The sequence below is a fragment of the Elgaria multicarinata genome, chromosome 11 (assembly GCF_023053635.1).
Source record: "Elgaria multicarinata webbii isolate HBS135686 ecotype San Diego chromosome 11, rElgMul1.1.pri, whole genome shotgun sequence".
NCBI lineage: Eukaryota > Metazoa > Chordata > Lepidosauria > Squamata > Anguidae > Elgaria > Elgaria multicarinata.
In genome coordinates, this window is record NC_086181.1 from 31,293,261 (window position 1) to 31,311,425 (window position 18,165).

At 47.1% G+C, this 18,165-nt stretch overlaps 1 protein-coding gene across 3 annotated transcripts; it reads left to right on the forward strand.

The window, feature by feature from the left end:
- The first annotated feature begins 1,340 nt into the window (after positions 1-1,340).
- Positions 1,341-14,805, forward strand: EMP3 (epithelial membrane protein 3 (MAM blood group)). Of its 3 annotated transcripts, none has more exons than XM_063137451.1 (5): positions 1,341-1,605; positions 6,754-6,846; positions 11,796-11,898; positions 12,339-12,479; positions 13,986-14,805. In XM_063137451.1, exons 2-5 carry the CDS (start codon positions 6,769-6,771, stop codon positions 14,153-14,155), a joined length of 492 nt encoding a protein of 163 aa, XP_062993521.1. In that variant the 5' UTR covers positions 1,341-1,605; positions 6,754-6,768; the 3' UTR covers positions 14,156-14,805. The 3 variants fall into 3 exon arrangements, with proteins under 3 accessions (XP_062993521.1, XP_062993524.1, XP_062993522.1); XM_063137454.1 differs by lacking the exon at positions 1,341-1,605 and adding an exon at positions 3,275-3,298; XM_063137452.1 differs by lacking the exon at positions 1,341-1,605 and adding an exon at positions 6,002-6,063.
- The last annotated feature ends 3,360 nt before the right edge of the window (positions 14,806-18,165 follow it).

Genomic DNA, 18,165 nt, shown 5'->3' on the forward strand with positions numbered 1-18,165 from the left:
GATTTAAATTTAACCCTTGCTGCTCTGCTGGAATTCCATTTCCGGTGCATTTTAAGTTGTTCTAGGAATACAAGAACTTGGGACCACCCAATGAAATGAAATAGCCCTAAATTCAGGACAGATTAAATAAAACACTTCTTTATTCAATGTCCAAGCGTGCTTCTAGACGAGGCTTTTATTCTGCCATCACCCTGCCTTATTCACAGAATTTTATGGGGGATCTAGAGGTCATCGCCTTGCTGGACTCGTATCTTTCCAGTGTTTTCCCACCACTTTATCTTTTTCCTTACTGTAGAAAATCTATTAAGGAAAACGAATAGACAGAATTGCTGCATAATGTCTTCTGATTGGTAGCCCTAGCAGCCCTCCTACTGGAAGCACCTGAATTAATTTATCAAATTCACTGCCGCAAGATGTAGTTAGGGCCCCATAACTGGTCATATTAGACATGGTGGCTAAATGGAACGTTCATATTCACAGGCAGTTTGCCACTTAGTACCACTTCCTGGATGGCCACAGTAGGAGAAAGCTCTTGCCTTCATGCTCTGTTATGAGCTTCTTAGAAGCAACTGCCTTGCCTCTGTCAGAAACGGGATGCTGGAGCAGATGGAGGTATGGTATGTTCTCTTCCACCCAGCTCCTCCTCATGCCTCCTTCAAAGGAGGCTCTGGAAGGCAGCAACAAGGGAGAGGGCCTTCTTGGTGGTAGCCCCTGAATTATGGAATGATCTCCCAGATAAGCCTGCCTAGCACTTACATTGTTATCCTTTTGGTGCCGGGTTAAGACCTTTCTTTTCTCCCAGGCATTTGGCAGCGTATCATGATTTTTTAAATCAAGTCCTGAATTTCTTATGGTTGTTTGTTTAAAATTGCTTTAGACATCTGTAGTCTGTGTATGTGTCACCTATTTAAATGTTTTTATGCAAACGGTTTTACACTTTGTATAATGTATTTTAATGGTTTTTAACTTTTGTAAGCCGCCCTGAGAGCTTCAGCTATGGGGCGGTATAGAAACATAATAAATAATAAACATGTAAGTAGGACTAACGTGGGAAACAACCTTAGGGCTTATCCTTTTCACCCCCGCTTTGCTGCCAGTGTTTCTGTGTCTTGAGATAAGCAGGCAGAAATCCGACAGGTGAAGTTTTGTTTGTTTTTGTGGCATGGAGTCGAAACCATGGGGAAGTCTGAAGTTTCTGCCTTCCGTGCAGCTGTGAAAGCGCGGGTGGCGCCTTGCCAGGAAGCAAAGGGGCGAGAAAGAGAGGCGAGCACACGCCAAGCTGGAGGAGGGGCGCGCCATCCTGTGCACGAAGCCGCCGCCGGGCCTCTCCCCGATGACAAACCTAGCTTTCCCCCACCTCCGTTCTTTGGGGCATCAGGCCAGCCACGCGCTCTCTGGTCCCACCCACGTGGCCAGATGCCAAGGGCAGGGCTCCTGGGTGAGCGCGGTGCGATGTGGATCAACTAAATTGGTTTAAAAAAAGGAAAGGGAAGAAGAAGACGAGGAGGAGGAAAGAAGGTGGGGGGAGAGAGACAGAAGAGGAAACTTCAGGAGCAGGGAGATCGCCTGCACCCCAGCCATATCCTCCCTCACCACTTCCAGCAGGTATCCGTCCAAAGCGGGGAGGGGGAGGCGCGTGCCAGAACTCCTGGGTTCCCCGAGGGCGCGATTAGGAAGGGAAACCTGGGGGGGTTGAGAGCAGAGTGCTGGGATCCTGTAGCGAAGCTCAGCAAGATTTGGGAGAGCTGACAGCCAGGTTTCCTGGGGGAGAGAAGAAGGCTTGAGAGAGAGAGGCGTCAGTTTGACGCATCAGGCTGTTGGGGCGAGGGGGGGGCGAAGAAGAGAAGCAGCGAATCCATCGCTTTATCAGCTCGCCAGCCCCTCCTTCTGCCCTAACCCAATAGACCCCACATTCTCTCCCCAATCGCCCCCCCCCCCCCGATAATCCATTTCCCTCCAAGACAATCCAGCATTCCTGCTTCCCAGACCCCGATCGCAGCCAGCTTTCTCAAGCTGTGCTTTTTCACTGCTTCCCAGGTTTGGCTAATATTAGCACTATATATATGTATAGGACAACCCCCTCACTGAGTTCTCAAATTATGGCGTCCCCCTCAACCCTTCACTGGGTTCTCAAATTATGGCGGGGGGCGGGTAGGGGGCCCCCTCTGATGAAATCCAAACCCACCCCCATTTGTAGCCAAATCGTGACACACACACCCAACAGTCTTCTAAAACAGGAGCTGGGGGGATCAGGGAGGGGAGGGGGCAGGCCTCCTCCGCACCCCTTTTCCCCAACAGAGCACTGCCTTCAATAGCAGGGTTCCCAGGAGTAAGAGGACTTCTCAGATCTTTAGATGCTGACCCCACCCCACAGAAGTCGCACTGGGGAAACTGAGTGAAACGTTATAGCAGCTGCCTAACCCAACTGGGGGCACCTCCGGCCCCTGTTGGCTGGGGATGATGGAAGTCGTCATCTAAGACATCTAAAAGGGCCCTGGTTGGAAAAGCCTGCCTCATAGGCTCTGTGCCTCCTGGGGTGCCATCCTCTTCTCCAGATGTAGCTCAAGCCCCTTTATCATACCCGGCGTCCCTTACCCAGCTGACAAAAGTCAATCCCCAGATACATTTTGAGGGTGTTTTTCACAAATGAGGCAAAAGTCAAACCTGCTTTTGGCTAGACCGTCCATTCCTTGTCTCGTCTGTTGTGTATAACTCCCCCCACCCTCACGCCCATTGGCAACATTCACACGTGGCAGAAATGAAGGGGCTGAAAGGCTTTTGAAGAGCCCTTGAGTGATGCAGCTAAAATACGTTTAAGATTATTATTTTTAATGCCTTCAGTTAAAATGCATAGAGCTGCTATTCTGTGCGCATGTATTTAGAAGTTAATCCCATTGAACGCAGGAGGGCTGGATCCAGATTTAGTCGTGTTGTGACTGAGCTGGCGGAAGCAGGCTTCCCCGCCCACCCCTCTGCGCAGGAGCCCTCCCCCACCCCGCACACATACCGTTACAGGTGGCCTTGCTGAATGGGAAAGGCTGAGCGGGGGAGGGGGAGAAGGAGAGGAGGGATTCCCTGGAATTTGGGCGGAGGCATCTTCCGTGAGTAGAGCTCTGCCCACGGAAGATGCCTCTACCCGGTTTTCAGGGAATCCCTCCTCCTTTACCCCTACACCACAGCTTACCTCGCTTGCTCCTCTGCATAGTATTTTTGTGCGGGGGTGGAGGGGGCAGGGATGTTCCCTTGCGCCAGCCTAGCCTTACGCGCCGAAGTGTGGATCCAGTCCAGACACTGCTCAGTAAATATCCGTGTGCAGGATTGTGCTGGAAGGCTGCAGTGCAAGGAGACTTAAAACAGCATAATTTTAAGCTAACATTCAGAAAACTTGGTAGAACTCAGAAAGCAGGTTGCTTTCTGAGTTCCACCAAGTTTTCTGAATGTTAGCTTAAAATTATGCTGTTTTAAGTCTCCTTGCAGTATCTCGTGACTGAGCTCTGCTTTGATCCGGCAGCTCAACCCCTTTCACAGCTTACATCGCCTATCCGTGCAGCCTCTTGGCCCTTTTTGCACAGGAGCAGGGTGCTAATTGTCAGTGTCAAGAAGCTTCATGGAAAGGAGGGGGATAATTTCACAGGAGAGGGGATGCTTTTTTACTCTGGAATGCATCACTTCCAAATGTTGTTCATGTGAAACAGAAATAATCATATATAATTTTAGGTTGCCTAGCCCAGTCTTCTGCAACCTGGCACCCTCCAAATGTTTTGGACTACAACTCCTATCACCCCCAGCCAGCAAGGTATGTGACTGTGCAGGCTGAGGCTGATAGGAGTTGTAGCCCCACACAACTCCAGGTCAGGGCATTTTACAAATGTGGGGTGCAATCCTATGCATGGTTAGACAGAAAAAAGGTCTTACAATTCCCAGCATACCCCAGCCAGGGCATGCTGGGAATTGTAGGACTTTTTTCTGTCTAAACATACATAGGGCCTTAAGGAAATGAAACCACCCAAACTATTACTAATAATAACCAGCATTTGGAGCACTGTAGAGGAAGCAGAACAGAGTGAACACCAACCACATGGTGAATGATAAGAGTCCCAAATATAGCAGCCCTGCTTCTCAGAATTGGTATATCTTATGTCATCTTTTAGCTTATGAGCCCATCTTGTTGGTTATCCTTATTATTCTAAAATAAAATGAAAGGGTTGGCTTTCTTCTCCCCCCCCTCCCCCACATCTTGTGAGTGAACTGGGTTCCTAGTTTCTTAGGGCTAGGAATGGCCTTGAGTTAGACAGAATGAGTCTTGTCAGTTAGGAGCATAAGATTCAGCCTTCCCAAGCTTGTTGCCCTCTATATATTTTGGACTGCAATTCCCATCAGCCCCAGTCAGCATATCCAATGGTCAGAGATGCTGGGAGTGATAGCCCAATATATCTGGAGGGCAACAGGTTGGGGAAGGCTAAGTAGATCAAGGACTCTTGGATCCTCTGGGAGAAGAGTGGGGTTTAATGGGTTGATTCTGGAAGAGCTGGGAGCCAAGATTCTTGAGTTTCCTGAGATAAGATCTTTTTCAAGAGGATGAAAGACTCAATGGATCTTCCAGAAAAAGAACAGCCAGAACTGGGCATGTTTAGCCTTGAGAAGAGAAGCACTCTTCAAATACTTGAAAGGTTGTCACATAGAGGAGGGTCAAGATCTCTTCTCAATCATCCCAGAATGCCGGATACGGAATAATGGGCTGAAGTTACAGGAAGCCAGATTCTGGCTGGACCTCAGGAAAAACTTCCAGACTGTTAGAGTAGTACTAAAATGGAACCAATGATCTAGGGAGGTAGTGGGCTCTCCCACACTAGAGGCATTCGAGAGGCAGTTGGACAGCCATCTGTCAAGGATGCTTTAAGGTGGTTTCCTGCAGGGGGTTGGACTCAACGGCCTTATAGGCCCCCTTCCAGTTCTACTATTCTATGGTTAGGGCTTAATCTGAGCCAGGATTTGGCCCAGCACCTGTTTCATTGCCAGGGCTTGCCTATGAAACATTGGGCTGTCACATATGTGGTTTTTTTATGTGTACACTTGAGTTTCATCCTGGAACTGCCCTCCACCTTATTTCTGGGGGTCTCCTCTTCACCACAGCACACCCAAATCAGCAGGGTCTGCTGACTTTCTGTGTAGGATTTTTAGGGTCCTGGAGAAGCTGCCCTGGGAAGGAGAGGGTGGGGAAGTCCTCTTCTGTCAGCGCAGTTAAAGAATTAAAGAATTTCAATTATGGAAATATATTGAAGCTTGACCAAGCTTCAATCTGGACCAACCCAAAATATATATGCATATCTCTCTGTGTGTGTGTGTGTGTGCTGTGTGTACATCTTAAATTGCTAATGTGGATACAACAAACATGTATTTGCAAGCACATACATCACACAGGGATCCTCCTTGGAGAGGCAGAATTGGCTGAGCTTCCCTGTCAATTTTATATGTAGTGGCAAACTTGAGTTTGCTGTGAAAGAACCCGAAGACTCTCTGAGCAACAACATCTATTTCTTTGACTGCTGTGTAGCCACACCCCACTCCACGATGAGGGGAGATTCAGTCCTGTGACACTTCTTCTTTTTTAATTTTAGAAATTAAGGCGGGCAGAAAAGTCCAGTGAGAAACTGTAAAGATTTGGGGGGGGGGGGGTTGGCCCCATATTCCTGGACTGCAACTTTCTTTTGTCTTTTGCCTTTGGCTGCAGTTCAGTTTTTTTTTTATACCACCCAGATTCCGTCTTCGCTCTTTTGACAGGCCACTTGAGGGGCCTCCTGTATAGGACTGAGAGGGAGGTGGCAGTGGTGGCGGCAACGCAGCCCGGCTGTTGCTTCCTCCACCCCTGGCTTGCCCAGGGCTCACATGACTCTGCAACATCTGGATCATATTAAGCAAGACTTAAACCCACAGGAATGTGAACTGGGTGGATGAGCCCAGATCCTGGCTTCTCTGGTGTGGAGGTGGGAGGGAATACGTCGAGTCCAAGGAGGGGCTTGGAGATCCGGACATCCCGGGACAATTTGGAACAAACTCAGTGAGGTCTGAGTAACGGTTTGGACAGAAATATTTGATATATACTTAAGATTTGGGACTCGGGGGTCCTCTGGGAGGGACATAGTTATTAATGAGATAGAACAGGGGGGGTCTCTGAAGCACAGGACTCCTGGGTTCTCTAAGTCAGATCATGAGCTGTGGTAGGGGAGAGGGGGCTGCTGGAAGTCAGGATATTTGGGGATGGATGTGGGATTTACGCTTCAGAGGCAGGGAAACGGCTGGAAACCAGGGGACCTACATTCTCCAGGAGGACAGTGGTGTCTTGTTGCTTAGACTGGGGTTTGGAAGAATTTCTGGTTGAAGACAAAAGTGGGAGACATAGGTTTGGAGACCACCTTGTTAAAGAATAAGCATTTTGTAAATCCGAGCTCTGAGATTATGGGTGTTTCAGACAAAGTGCTCCTAGCACTAAAACAATCCAGAAGGCATCGTGCAGCAATTCCGTCTTTTTTTTCTTAATGGATTTTCCATGGTATGGAAAGACATGGAAGAACAGTGGGAAAACACAGGAGGGCTAGGAGTGGAAGTTGACGACATTTGGATTCCCCCATAAAATTCTGTGAATGAAGTAGAGTGAGTGATGGTGCCATAAAAGCCTCGTCTGGAAGCACCTTAAGTGAGGAAAACAAAGGGTTTCCTTTGCATGTTTAATATTGCCTTCCCTTCTCTCCCCAGCATTCAGGAGACAGGATGAGTTTCCTCCTCTTCGCAGTCACTGCTCTCCATGTCCTCATCCTCATCTTACTCTTCGTAGCCACATTGGACAAGGTGAGAGAGCCCAGAAGTTTGAGCTCACAGCCCCACCTGTTTGAACCTTCTTGTTTCAGGATCATTCAGCTAGTGACTTGTGAGCCAGATCTGGCCCCCAGAAGCTATGTTCTTTGGGCCTACTAAATTGTGAATCAACGTGCGGTGAATAATTTTACTTGCTGTTTCACTTGCAAGAAAAAGAAGCATCCCATCTTTCTGTGTTTGTCATATACTTTTGATTGCCTCGTTACCTCAGGCCCATTTGAGAAAGGCGGCCTACCTGTCTCAAAGGGATCTTTCACCTAGCAGTGTGATGCCAAATTGTTACAGAGCCCTCCCATCTCAGATAGTACTAGCTCCTGGACCTGGTCATGCCCTCGTCTATACGACAGTGGGATAGCTCATCATTAAATAAAAACCCAAGTTTTCATTGATTCAAATGTAGGTAAAGAGCGTCACACTGCAGCAGCAACAGCGATTTATTTCCTGAATTATTATTATTATTATTATGAGTTATTAATGCGCACATGCGCATTATCACATTGTCCCATATACGACGATAAATAGTAGAAGCCAACAAAGCTATAAATCTTATCTGCAAAGCTCTGCAAACTAATATAACATACAAACCGAGCGGGAGTGGGGGTGGGACGAGGCTACAGAGGGAAAGGAAGGAGGCTGGCAGCCTGTTTCCTGTTTGTTCCCATTGCTCCTCGTAAGGAAATTCAAAGAAACAGCCTCCACGAACTGGGAGTGGGGCGGGGGGTGGGGGAGGACGGACGAGGCTACAGAGGGAAAGGAAGGAGGCAGCAGAACACGTCTCATCATCTGGCTGCCCGTTTCCCTCTCTTTCTTTTTGTGAACCGCCCAGAGAGCTTCGCATATTGGGTGGTCCAGAAATTATATATATATATATATATATATATATATATATATATATATATATATATATATGAATGAATTTGTTTTAAGAAGCTTTCTCTGCAGAGCTCTGCAGATAGACTTCAAACTAAAATCGACGCGAACAAAGGAGGCAGCGGATTGGTGCAAAATTGGGAAACGGGCCAATCACATTATCCTACCCTCAAAGCTCCACCCACATGTCAAAATCCAACATAACTCCCCCCAAAACACACAGCCATAATGCAGTGCAAACTTGGACCCGATCTAAAGGTCGTGGTAAATCGTGAATGCAAATATGCGCATTACTGCAGTTAAAATCCAGCGCTGAGGAGAATGGACAGCTGCATCATGTAACCTAAAACACAAATATGCGCATTTAGGTCAGGGTAAAGAAGCCGTATAGACAAGTCCCATGAGAACAGAGAACACCCTGAAAATACAGATACTAGACCTTCCTGCTTTCATCCTCAACCACCAGGCCAGGGCACAAGATGAGGCCTTGGACTGCTTCATACTGTTCCCTCCCCACCACCATGTAAAAAAAAAAGGAGGCAAACTTCGGAAGGTGCTAAAGAAAACTGTTCACAGAAGTTCTGGAATTCTTGGCTCACACATTTCACATATATCATACTTTTCATCAGAGGCAGCCGTCTTCCAAATAAGGAGTATCTTTTCCTTTCCAGGCATAATGTTTATCATTTGGGAGAGCTCTCCCAATAGATAATGAACAAACCTCTTTTTTTGTCAGGCGAGACGAGATGGTCTCTGACGTGAAGTATGAAACACCCTAAGACACTTTAGGCAAGAAATTGGAGGCAATTTTCTTTACCATCTATTTTTTACTCTGAGGATTGATTTCTGTTCCCTACTGCTTCGTACTGGTCCTAAGACAAAGCTTCAAGTCATAAATTTATTTTTGCGATCCAATCTGGCAACCTTAGCCTTGGAATCTTTTTGACTCTCCCTTTCCCAACTTAAGAAAGGTGTTTTTGGGGGTTGGTTTTGAATGGATAACTGTGCCAGAGGCGGCATCTTGAGTCTGTGCTGGGGGCAAATATGTAATTTACTTGGCATCCCTGTCTGGGTACACTCCTTGTCTTCATTAAGCGCTGACAAGTCCTTCCCTGCAAGCTGACAGCTTGCTGAAAATGAAAATGGAACAGCATGCCTATTAACATAAGTTATGGGCTATACCGTAAGCATGAATTTTGCTTCCGCTTTGCACAGACAATTTACATTTATTATTTTTTTATTCAGTTAATGCTTCAGATTTGACACCATACTTAACATTCCCTCCTCACCCCGCAAGCAACAGTTAAAACCAAAATGTATCGAAATTCTTCAATGTTTTAGTGTGTATCTGGGCCTAGAACAATATGTTATGAGGAAAACATTGCCCCCAAATATTGCACTGTACCCATTTTTGCTTCATAAAATTTATCTAGGGTCAGAGGAAAATCTGTTGGCCAGGGTGCTTAATGCTTCCTATTACCTGTAAACCAGGCATGTTGAATGTCTTTCAGCCCAATGGCTGAATTCTATTTCAGAGAATCCCTCAGGGACTGTATTCCAGTGGTGGGTGGAGTCAGAGGCAAAGGGGGTGGAGTCAGAGGCAAAAGGGGTGGGGCCCAAATACATAAAGTACCGGCATATTGTAGCTTAAACCCACTGGGTGACTTTGGGCCAGTCACAGACACTCAGCCCAACCTACCTCACAGGGTGGTTGTTGTGAGGATAAAATGGAGAGGAGGAGGATTATGTACGCCGCCTTGGGTTCCTTGGAGGAAAAAAGGCGGGATATAAATAATAAATAAATAAATAAATAAATAAATAAATAAATAAATCTCTTATTGCCAGTAAGTAAATCTTAGCAGAAGCATTTCAACATTTTAGAGTGAGGGGAAAACCAAATGATTGGTGGTTGGGAGAAAGTGGGTGGGGCCATATGGGGACCTCAGAAGTTTCTGCACCCCTGCTGTAAACTCTCCCCTGTGGCCCTTCCTCTTTGCTATTGCCCCCCCCCCATGTTTTCCACCCACCCAGGACTAGAAATGAATCCAATTTTAGAAGAAAGGGATGGAGGAAAGAAGTTGTAGAAGAGAATCAATGAATGGAGAAAAGGTTTAAAATGTTTACCCTTCCACTCGCTGGTTTCTCTCTTTTTTGTCAGCTCTGCATGACTGATAATTGAGAAACATGTTGCCAGCATAAAGTGAAGTTCCACTCTGAGGGCCAATTCATACATTATATTATTTTAGGCTAAAAGGCAGAGCTCTGACCAGGTGCCTGGCATCTCACCTTGGCCATCAACTCACTGGGCAGCGTCAGGCAAGCCGTCTCTTCTCCACCTCAGTTCCCCATTGGCAATATGGACATAATAATACTTCGTAAAGAAGCGAAGTACGATTAGCTGCCAAGATGAATTTAGGTACGGTGGGCCAGTTCACACGATCAAACAAGCCACGGTAACCTGTTTAAATCGGTGGCACGTGTCAGGCACCATTAGCCGCTCAGGCATGGCTTTGTCATGTCATCCGGACATGGGCAGTGTGCCTCGTTTAAGGTGGAATCCCTCAAATAACCCAACAACAGGCCATGAGTTATTTAAGGGTTCTTCCCCTTTCAAACAAGCCATGTTGCCATAGTTTGGATAACATAACAAGCCACACCCAGGAGGTGATCAGGCTAATGACACCTGGCATATACCATGGCGGCTTAAACGCCATGGCTTGTTTTGATTGTATGAACCAGGTTTTGATCATGTGGACCAGTTCACACAATCACAGGTATAAAAGAAGCCATTATGGCTTCTCCCCTTGTCCCCACACATGCATGACCGCTATTTGCCTAATTACACGCGGTGCAGCATGGGTTGCTGTGATGTCTGAACTCAACATGGCAGGGGTGACTTTTTACCCACACTACAACCCATGGCTTATAGTAGGGGTTGTGGCGGTGGTAAGAAGCCCGCCCGCCCGCCCGCCCGCCCGCCATGCAGCGCACCAAGTTTGGATGTTACGGCAACCTGTGCTGCATTGCAGGTAATCATGCAAATCGGAGCAGGGGGAGAACACACAATGGCTTCTTTTACCCCTGTGATATTTCGAACACGCCCCCCTGAGTTAGCTCTGCACCCTCCCCATAAGTACAGCGCCTCCTCCCTCCTGCCCTTTCCTTGAACCAGGAGACACCCTGCCTCAGGCCTGTGTTAGGGACCCTGTCAGAGATCTTTATAGAACCCTGTTTAATAAACCAGCTACATGGCCAGCACCTGTGTGGAACCAGAACTCAGTACTCAAAAGTTCAAAAAGCAATGCAAAACACAAGCCCTACTAGGAGGAGGGCTTTCTCTGCTGTGGCACCCCGGCTGTGGAATGAGCTCCCCAGAAAGGTCCTCCTGGTGCATACACTGTACTCCTTTCGTCGCCAGCTGAAGACCTTTTTATTCTCTCAGTATTTTAACACTTAATTTTAACTTAAATTTAAATTTTACTGTTCTAACTCTGTATTTTAATCTTATATCAATTTTTGCTGCGTGGTTTTATCTGGTTGTGCTTTTTATACTGTATTTTGTATGTGTGTTTTTAAACTGTTAGTTTTATTATGGTTTTAATTTTTGTGAACCACCCAGAGAGCTTTGGCTATTGGACGGTATAAAAATGTAATAAATAAATGATGGTGTAGCATAGAGGCTAACAGACTTGAGCTACATATCAGAAAGTCTTCAATTCGCATCTCACCCCTGCCATGAATTCTTTAAGCTGAACTTAGGCCTCTCCCTTTCTCTCAGCCTCAGCCCCTGCTGACCTACCTTACAAGGTTGTTGTAAGGACTGCAACAGGATAATGCCTCTGTGGTGCTATGAACACTCTAAAAAGCGCTGTATCGATGCTAAGTATTATTATTAATTGGTGTACACTAAAAATGCATTATGTGAATGAGACAGATACCCTGACTATTTGTAGCCAGGAGGTAAAACAGCTCAAGAGCCCTTCTAGGCTTTCCAGCCTCGAAATCTCTCGTGTAACTCTCTCCTACCTCTTCTCTCCTCCCCTCCACTCCAGTCTTGGTGGGTTCTGCCTGATCAGCAAACAGTTAACATCTGGTATGACTGCTTGATGGACAACACCACCAAGGGATGGGTCTGCCACACAGTTTCTGAAAGTGGTGAGTATCCAAGATGCTCCTATACGTCTCGTGGGAATAAACCCCGCATTAACTCCTAGTCCCTACTACAGGTGTGCCTGCGTTTACACCACTGGTGCGGAACCTCTTCCAGCCTGACAGCTGGATTCAATTTTGAAGAAGCCCTCAGGGGCTGAGTCCCAGTGACAGGCAGGACCAAAGGCAAAAGGAGCCCAAACCACTAAAAAGATCATATTTTAATTCTCTTACTGCCAGTAACTCTGGGGGGAAACTTGGGAAACCCACAAACTATCAGGAGCCGGGGGAAAGGCATAGAGGCAGGGGATGGGGCCATGGTCATCCTGACACCCCAGGATGTCTGGATTTGGCCTACAGACCTAACAGTTCCCCACCCGTGATTTACACGAGTCTCGTCCTGACTCTTAACCTTGTTGTTCTTGTTTGAATCCGATCCTCCACAGCGTGGCTGCGTGCAGTCCAGGCCTTCATGGTTCTAAGCCTTCTCTTCTCCAGCTTCGCCTTCATTATCTTCATGTGGCAGCTCTATACCATGAAGCGGGGAAGCCTCTTCTACGCCACTGGAATATGCCAGATACTTACTGGTAAGGGCTTGTTGTGGTGATTCTCTGTTCAGAATCCGGTTTAAGTCCCTCGTGGTGGAACGTTTAAACATCTCACAGGGAGAGACGGAGAGTAGGAGCCAGAAAGGGGGCGTAATCTTGGGGTTAGGGGGAACTATGAGTTTGGCATGAGGTAAAATAGTTATGGTGGAGTGTAATTATTTATTTATTTATTTATTTATTACATTTCTATACCACCCCATAGCCGAAGCTCTCTGGGCGGTTTACAAAAGTTAAAAACAGTGAACATTAAAAACAAATATACAACATTTTAAACCATAAAAAACAAACAAAAACAGACAATATCCGAACTGCCCTTGTGAGGAAGAAACGGGGGAGGAGACATAGAAAGCCATAGAGCAAGGGTGCAGAGCCTCTTCAGCCTGAGGGCCGAACGCCATTTCAGAGTTCTCAGGGGCTGCGTTCCACTAGTGGGCAGGTCCAAAGGCAAAAGCCGTGGCGGAAATATTACAATATAAGGGCAGTAACCAAGTCTTAGGAGAAGTACTTCAACCTGTTAGAATGGGGCGGGAGGGAGGGGAGGAAACAGTACGAAAGCCGGGGAACCAAACAAGAGAGAAGGGGGTGGCAGGGGGGGGGGGAACCAAACACTCAAGTGGTTGGGAGAAAGGGGATGGGGGCAGGGGAAAGGGGCGTGGCCATTTGGGGAATCCTGGCAGAGGAGGTTTGCCCCCCTGGCAGGTGGTTCTGCATCCTTGCCATCCAGGTATACCACATGCCACAGTCACAGTAATTTACCTAGTCTATGATTACTTTTAGGGTGCCTCTACCAGGAAAATCTGGAAGATTCTATATTCCATCCTCCTTTATGTCATAAAGCAGGGGTGCAGAAAGTGCAGCCCATGAGCGGTTTGTGGCCCGTCAAGCCTTTTCTGGCAGCCCACCAGACACACACACACATCCTACATCTGTCATGACGGCAGCCCTTCCTATCCCTATAAGCAAGGGATGAGTGATGGGATATCCCTTCCTACATCAGGGGTGCCGGGAAGGGAGAAGGTTGCAGGCATCTCCTTTCCCCAGCAACCCACAGCCAGCCAGGATCACTGCTTTACCACTGCTTAAGGGTACCGCTTCAGTTCCCTCCCTTCCCCAACATCCCCAAAGCAGGTGTGTGCATACATGCGTCTCTGCCTCTCCCCTTTACATGTGTGTGGGTTTCCCGCCCCATGCCGGTATGTGTGTATATGTGCGCTTCTCTGCACGCCCACACGTGCACGTCCCAGAACTCCTGGCAAAACTCGATTTGGCCCTGGGGGCCAGAAAGGTTGTGCGCCCCTGTCATAAAGAACGCGGGAATGCACACTGCCGATGTCAGTGTTGGTACTGGTGAGATTTGCGCCCCAGGATCTTGCATAATGTTGCAAAGGGTCATGGGATGTAGCAGCTCCGAGGATGCCTGCTGAAGCAGCGTTGGACAGCAAGACGGACTCACTGCTAATTTCTTCTGTTTGGGTCTCTTCCCAGCTCTCTCCGTGTTCACAGCTTCCGTGATCTACACCACCCAAGTGGATGTCTTCCAGCAGGGGCGAATGCCGGGGGGCAACTTTGGCTATTGTTTTGTGCTGGCGTGGCTCTCCTTTCCCTTGGCTCTTATCAGCGGAATCATTTACATCCACCTTCGGAAAAAGGAGTGACCCTCAGCTAAGAGATCTCTCTATTTGCCCTAAAAAGGGGGCCTGTTCTCCTCTGAATTTAGCTATGTATTAACTCTTTGCTGTTTCCGAAGGCCATCATGGGCACAAACTACGATGCGTGGCTTGATACATTGGGGTTATTGCATTGTGAGGACATCACCTCTCCTTTGCATGTTATCATGTACTACACATGATTCGGCAAGTTAAAGGTGTGTCATCTTACACAGAGCTTTTCCTTGGCCTCTGAGATATTATCATGCACTAAGCATATGAATTTTTTGCTGGCAAAATGATATGTCATGATTCCAGGGTACAAGCCTATTCAGGGAATATGTCTAGGTTTCCCAGCTAGAAATGGTTGTTTTAAAAAAATTATATACATGTGCAAATAGAATTACGTTTCCAAAATGGGGAGTCACACATCCCCTCTAGGTTTTTTTTTAAATAATAATCTCAGATGTTTTGATATTCTATAGTGTGGTCAACAATGTTTTCTTTGTAGAAACCAACCTTTATTTTAATGCTTTTTATTATTATTATTATTAAAGAAAAACATGTGGGTTGACTGGTTTATTTCTAAAATATTTCTGTATTTTCAGATTTGGCAAAACAGAACCCCAAATTAAAACTCCAGTTTGCAAAAAAAGAAGCTGGTTTCCCCCCCCCCCCCCGGCGTGTTTTTTAAAAACTCATTTTAAAAATTGAAGTTTGACTAATCTATTTCTTAACATGTTTGTATGACTTGGAACGTTTTAATCATTTGCAGCTTGGAATCTAAAATATCAATGGCAGGGGGGCAGGGAGAATCCTAATAAATTTCAATTGGAAGTCCAGAAACCTTTTGAGGTTTTAAGAACAAAATTGGCAGAAATTGGAAAGTTGCACATGTACAATTCCTTTGTTTATTCAGAAAAGTTTTTCATGAACTGAACATCTAAAACTATCTCTTGCTTCCTCACCACTGGAGCGTTATATTAGGTAACCAGAAGATGTGACGGGAGCACAGCTCAAATGTTGTCCTTGAAATTATGTACAAAATTCAAGATTCCCCTGAATTTCAACCCTGCAATGTAACGACATTTTTACATGTGATATTGCAAGCACTTTAAAATAATAATACGTTTTTTAGGTGTTCACCCAAGATATCTGAAGGGGCAGCCTAAACGTGTCAAGTGTAAATGGGACAACAGCATTTGCTAATCATGTTCACTGATCAGGGAGCCACAATTAGCTGTAACTCACTGTTGCGTGAACCCTCAGTGGCAAACCCAGGTTTGCCTCTGCGTAATGCTTGGAATGGTCCTGTAAGCATGAGTTTTGTTTTTTATTTTTTAAATCAAGGAACTCAGATGTGGATGATCACCATCAATAACCCCTTACCTCTTTGCCTCCACGACTATCAACCATTTTAAAGCAGTAGTCCCTCCCTCCCATCGAACTATGAGTTTATGGCGACTCTGAACTTCCAAAAATGGTGGCAGAGGGTGGGAGGATGAAGCTAATATGTCCACCCCACTTCTAAAGCTGGGGGTGATATATCTTCCCTGCCTACCTCCTAGTACAGCTATGCCCAGCTTGGCATCCTCTGGATGAGTTGGGATTACAACTCCCATCATCCCTGACCATGCTGGCTGGGGATGATGACAGGTGCAGTCCAATACATCCAGAAGGTGCCCAGTTGGGCACCGTCTGTCCTAGAAATTATGCACACAAGGGCAATTGACTTTGATTTTATTCCTGCAATAGCCTTACCGGGCAGCTTGCTTGCAAGTATCGAAACCCAGTACCTTCTACAACGTTTCTGTAACCGTTCTGTACTGTATGTGCCAACTTCCCCAAAGTCCCCTTTCATCTTCCCGACCTGGCCTTTTTATATTTTATATGCATTTTAAGAATAAAACATAGTAATAATCAGAATTCAACAGAGCCATGTTTTCCTTCATGCCTTGGCCTCCTATACTTTATGCTCTCCTGTTCCCCAAGCAATTTGGAGTTCCAGCAGTCTCCACACAGGGCACTGAAGACTTGCGGCAGGGGTGGAAAACCTCTGGTTTACGGCATAATCCAACACCTGGAGGCTCCTAATTTATCCTTCAGAGGGTTCAGCACCTCTGTAGGCCCCTCCCCAAGCTCTGCCCCCCCCCCAGCCCGGAGACTACCAGGGACTTGGGGAGGAGTTGAAGAAGAATCTCCATGTTATCTCTGATCTGTGATTGGAGATAACGAGATTCCTTCCTGCCTTCTCAGCGGGAGGGCAAATGGCATGAAGGGGCACAGCTTTGCTATCTCTGATCACAAACTGGGGCGGCGCTGTGCCCAACTCAGGTCCTGCAAGCACCGAACAAGTTCCTTTCCCTGTGTCTCTGTCTGTACACACAAAGGAAAAATTTGCAGGCTCATGGGAGGGGGTGGGGCTTTTGGGGTGGATACCCATCCCCTTTACATCATCCAGACTACCAGTATGATCCAGGGGAGGGGCATTCAGCCCTCAGACCAATGAGGTTGCCCACCCCTGACTTGCAGCACCTTCACAATAATCTGTTTGCAAATGGTATCGGTTGGCTGGGCATGGACATGCATGCTGTGCTAAATTCACAGCACCCCACAACTCGAAGCTGGCCCAAGACGTTTTGCTGCCTGAAGCGAAGGACAAGATGGCGCTTCGACCCAGTCCATGGACAAAAGCCCACCGGACTGGCAGTTGAATCACTTGCGGCAGGACAGGGTCCACCACTGCATCTATGGGCACAAGGGGGTTCAGAGCTCACACAGCATTGTCCTTCAAAACTTCACTCTTTCTCTCATTTGCTGCGAGGCAGTCACCTCACTCTGCTCAAGTGAGGGTAGGGATGGTCCAGCCCCACATCCTAACCACAGTAATAAAAAACGCTTCCCCCTGGCAAAAAAAAAAAAAAGTTCTTAGCATCTCTGCCAGCCACACTCCCAATTGCTGGTTTTCATTCGGCCCTTCCTCGCCCCCAACTACCTGCATTATTATTACATTTTGATCTCACCCTTCATACAAGCTTCCTGCGCCACTGTAAATAAGAACATAAGAAAAGCCACGCTGGATCAAGACCAAGGGTCCATCTAGTCCAGTACTCTGTTCACACAGGCCCTTTCTACACCTAAGGATTAAATGGAGGGATCATCTCTGCCTGCTCCTGGGATCCCCTGTGTGTCATTTGGATGCACTGGGACGATCCCAGGGGAAAGTCTGGTGTAGTGGCCAACCAGCTGTCAGTCAGGGAACTAACAAAGCAGGACATGGTGCAGAAGCACACTCCCACCCATGTTCCCCAGCAACTGGTGCACACAGGCTTACTGCCTCGGATACTGGAGGTAGCACATAGCCATCAGGGCTAGTAGCTATTGATAGCCTTCTCCAGGAATTTATCCAAACCCCTTTTAAAGCCATCCATATTGGTGGCCATCACCACATCTTGTGGTGGTGAATTCCATAGTTTAATATGTGCTGTGTGAAGAAGGACTTCTTTTACTCTGTCCTGAATCTCCTACCAATCAGCTTCACGGGATCGCCCCGGGTTCTAGTAGTATTGCAGAAGGAGAAAAACGCCTCCCTACCTGCAGGTCTCCCTATCCACAAGCTGTGTGGATAGGAAAATATTCTCACCACAAGCTGTGACGTGGATTAAGCTGGAGACAGAGGGTTGGGGCCGGCATCAAGGGTAGGCATGGTTGGCCACTTGCTCAGAGCCCACACTCCATCAGGGGCCCACTGACAAGAGCCCCCTGGAGTTGCTCCTCCTCTTCACCATGGCAACCTGCTTGTTCACCTGCCTCTTATTCTGGCCAGACAGTGGTGGTGAGGAGGAGGAGGAGCAGCAGCAGCAGATGCCACGGCCTACTTGCTCACTGGCTTTCTGCCTGTCAAGCAAGAAAATGGTAGAACTTTTGAGGAAAACAATAGCAACTGCTGACAATGGTAGTGAGGAGGTAGACTCACTGAGGGAGGGGCGGTATTAAAGGTGCACTGACTAACGGTCCTC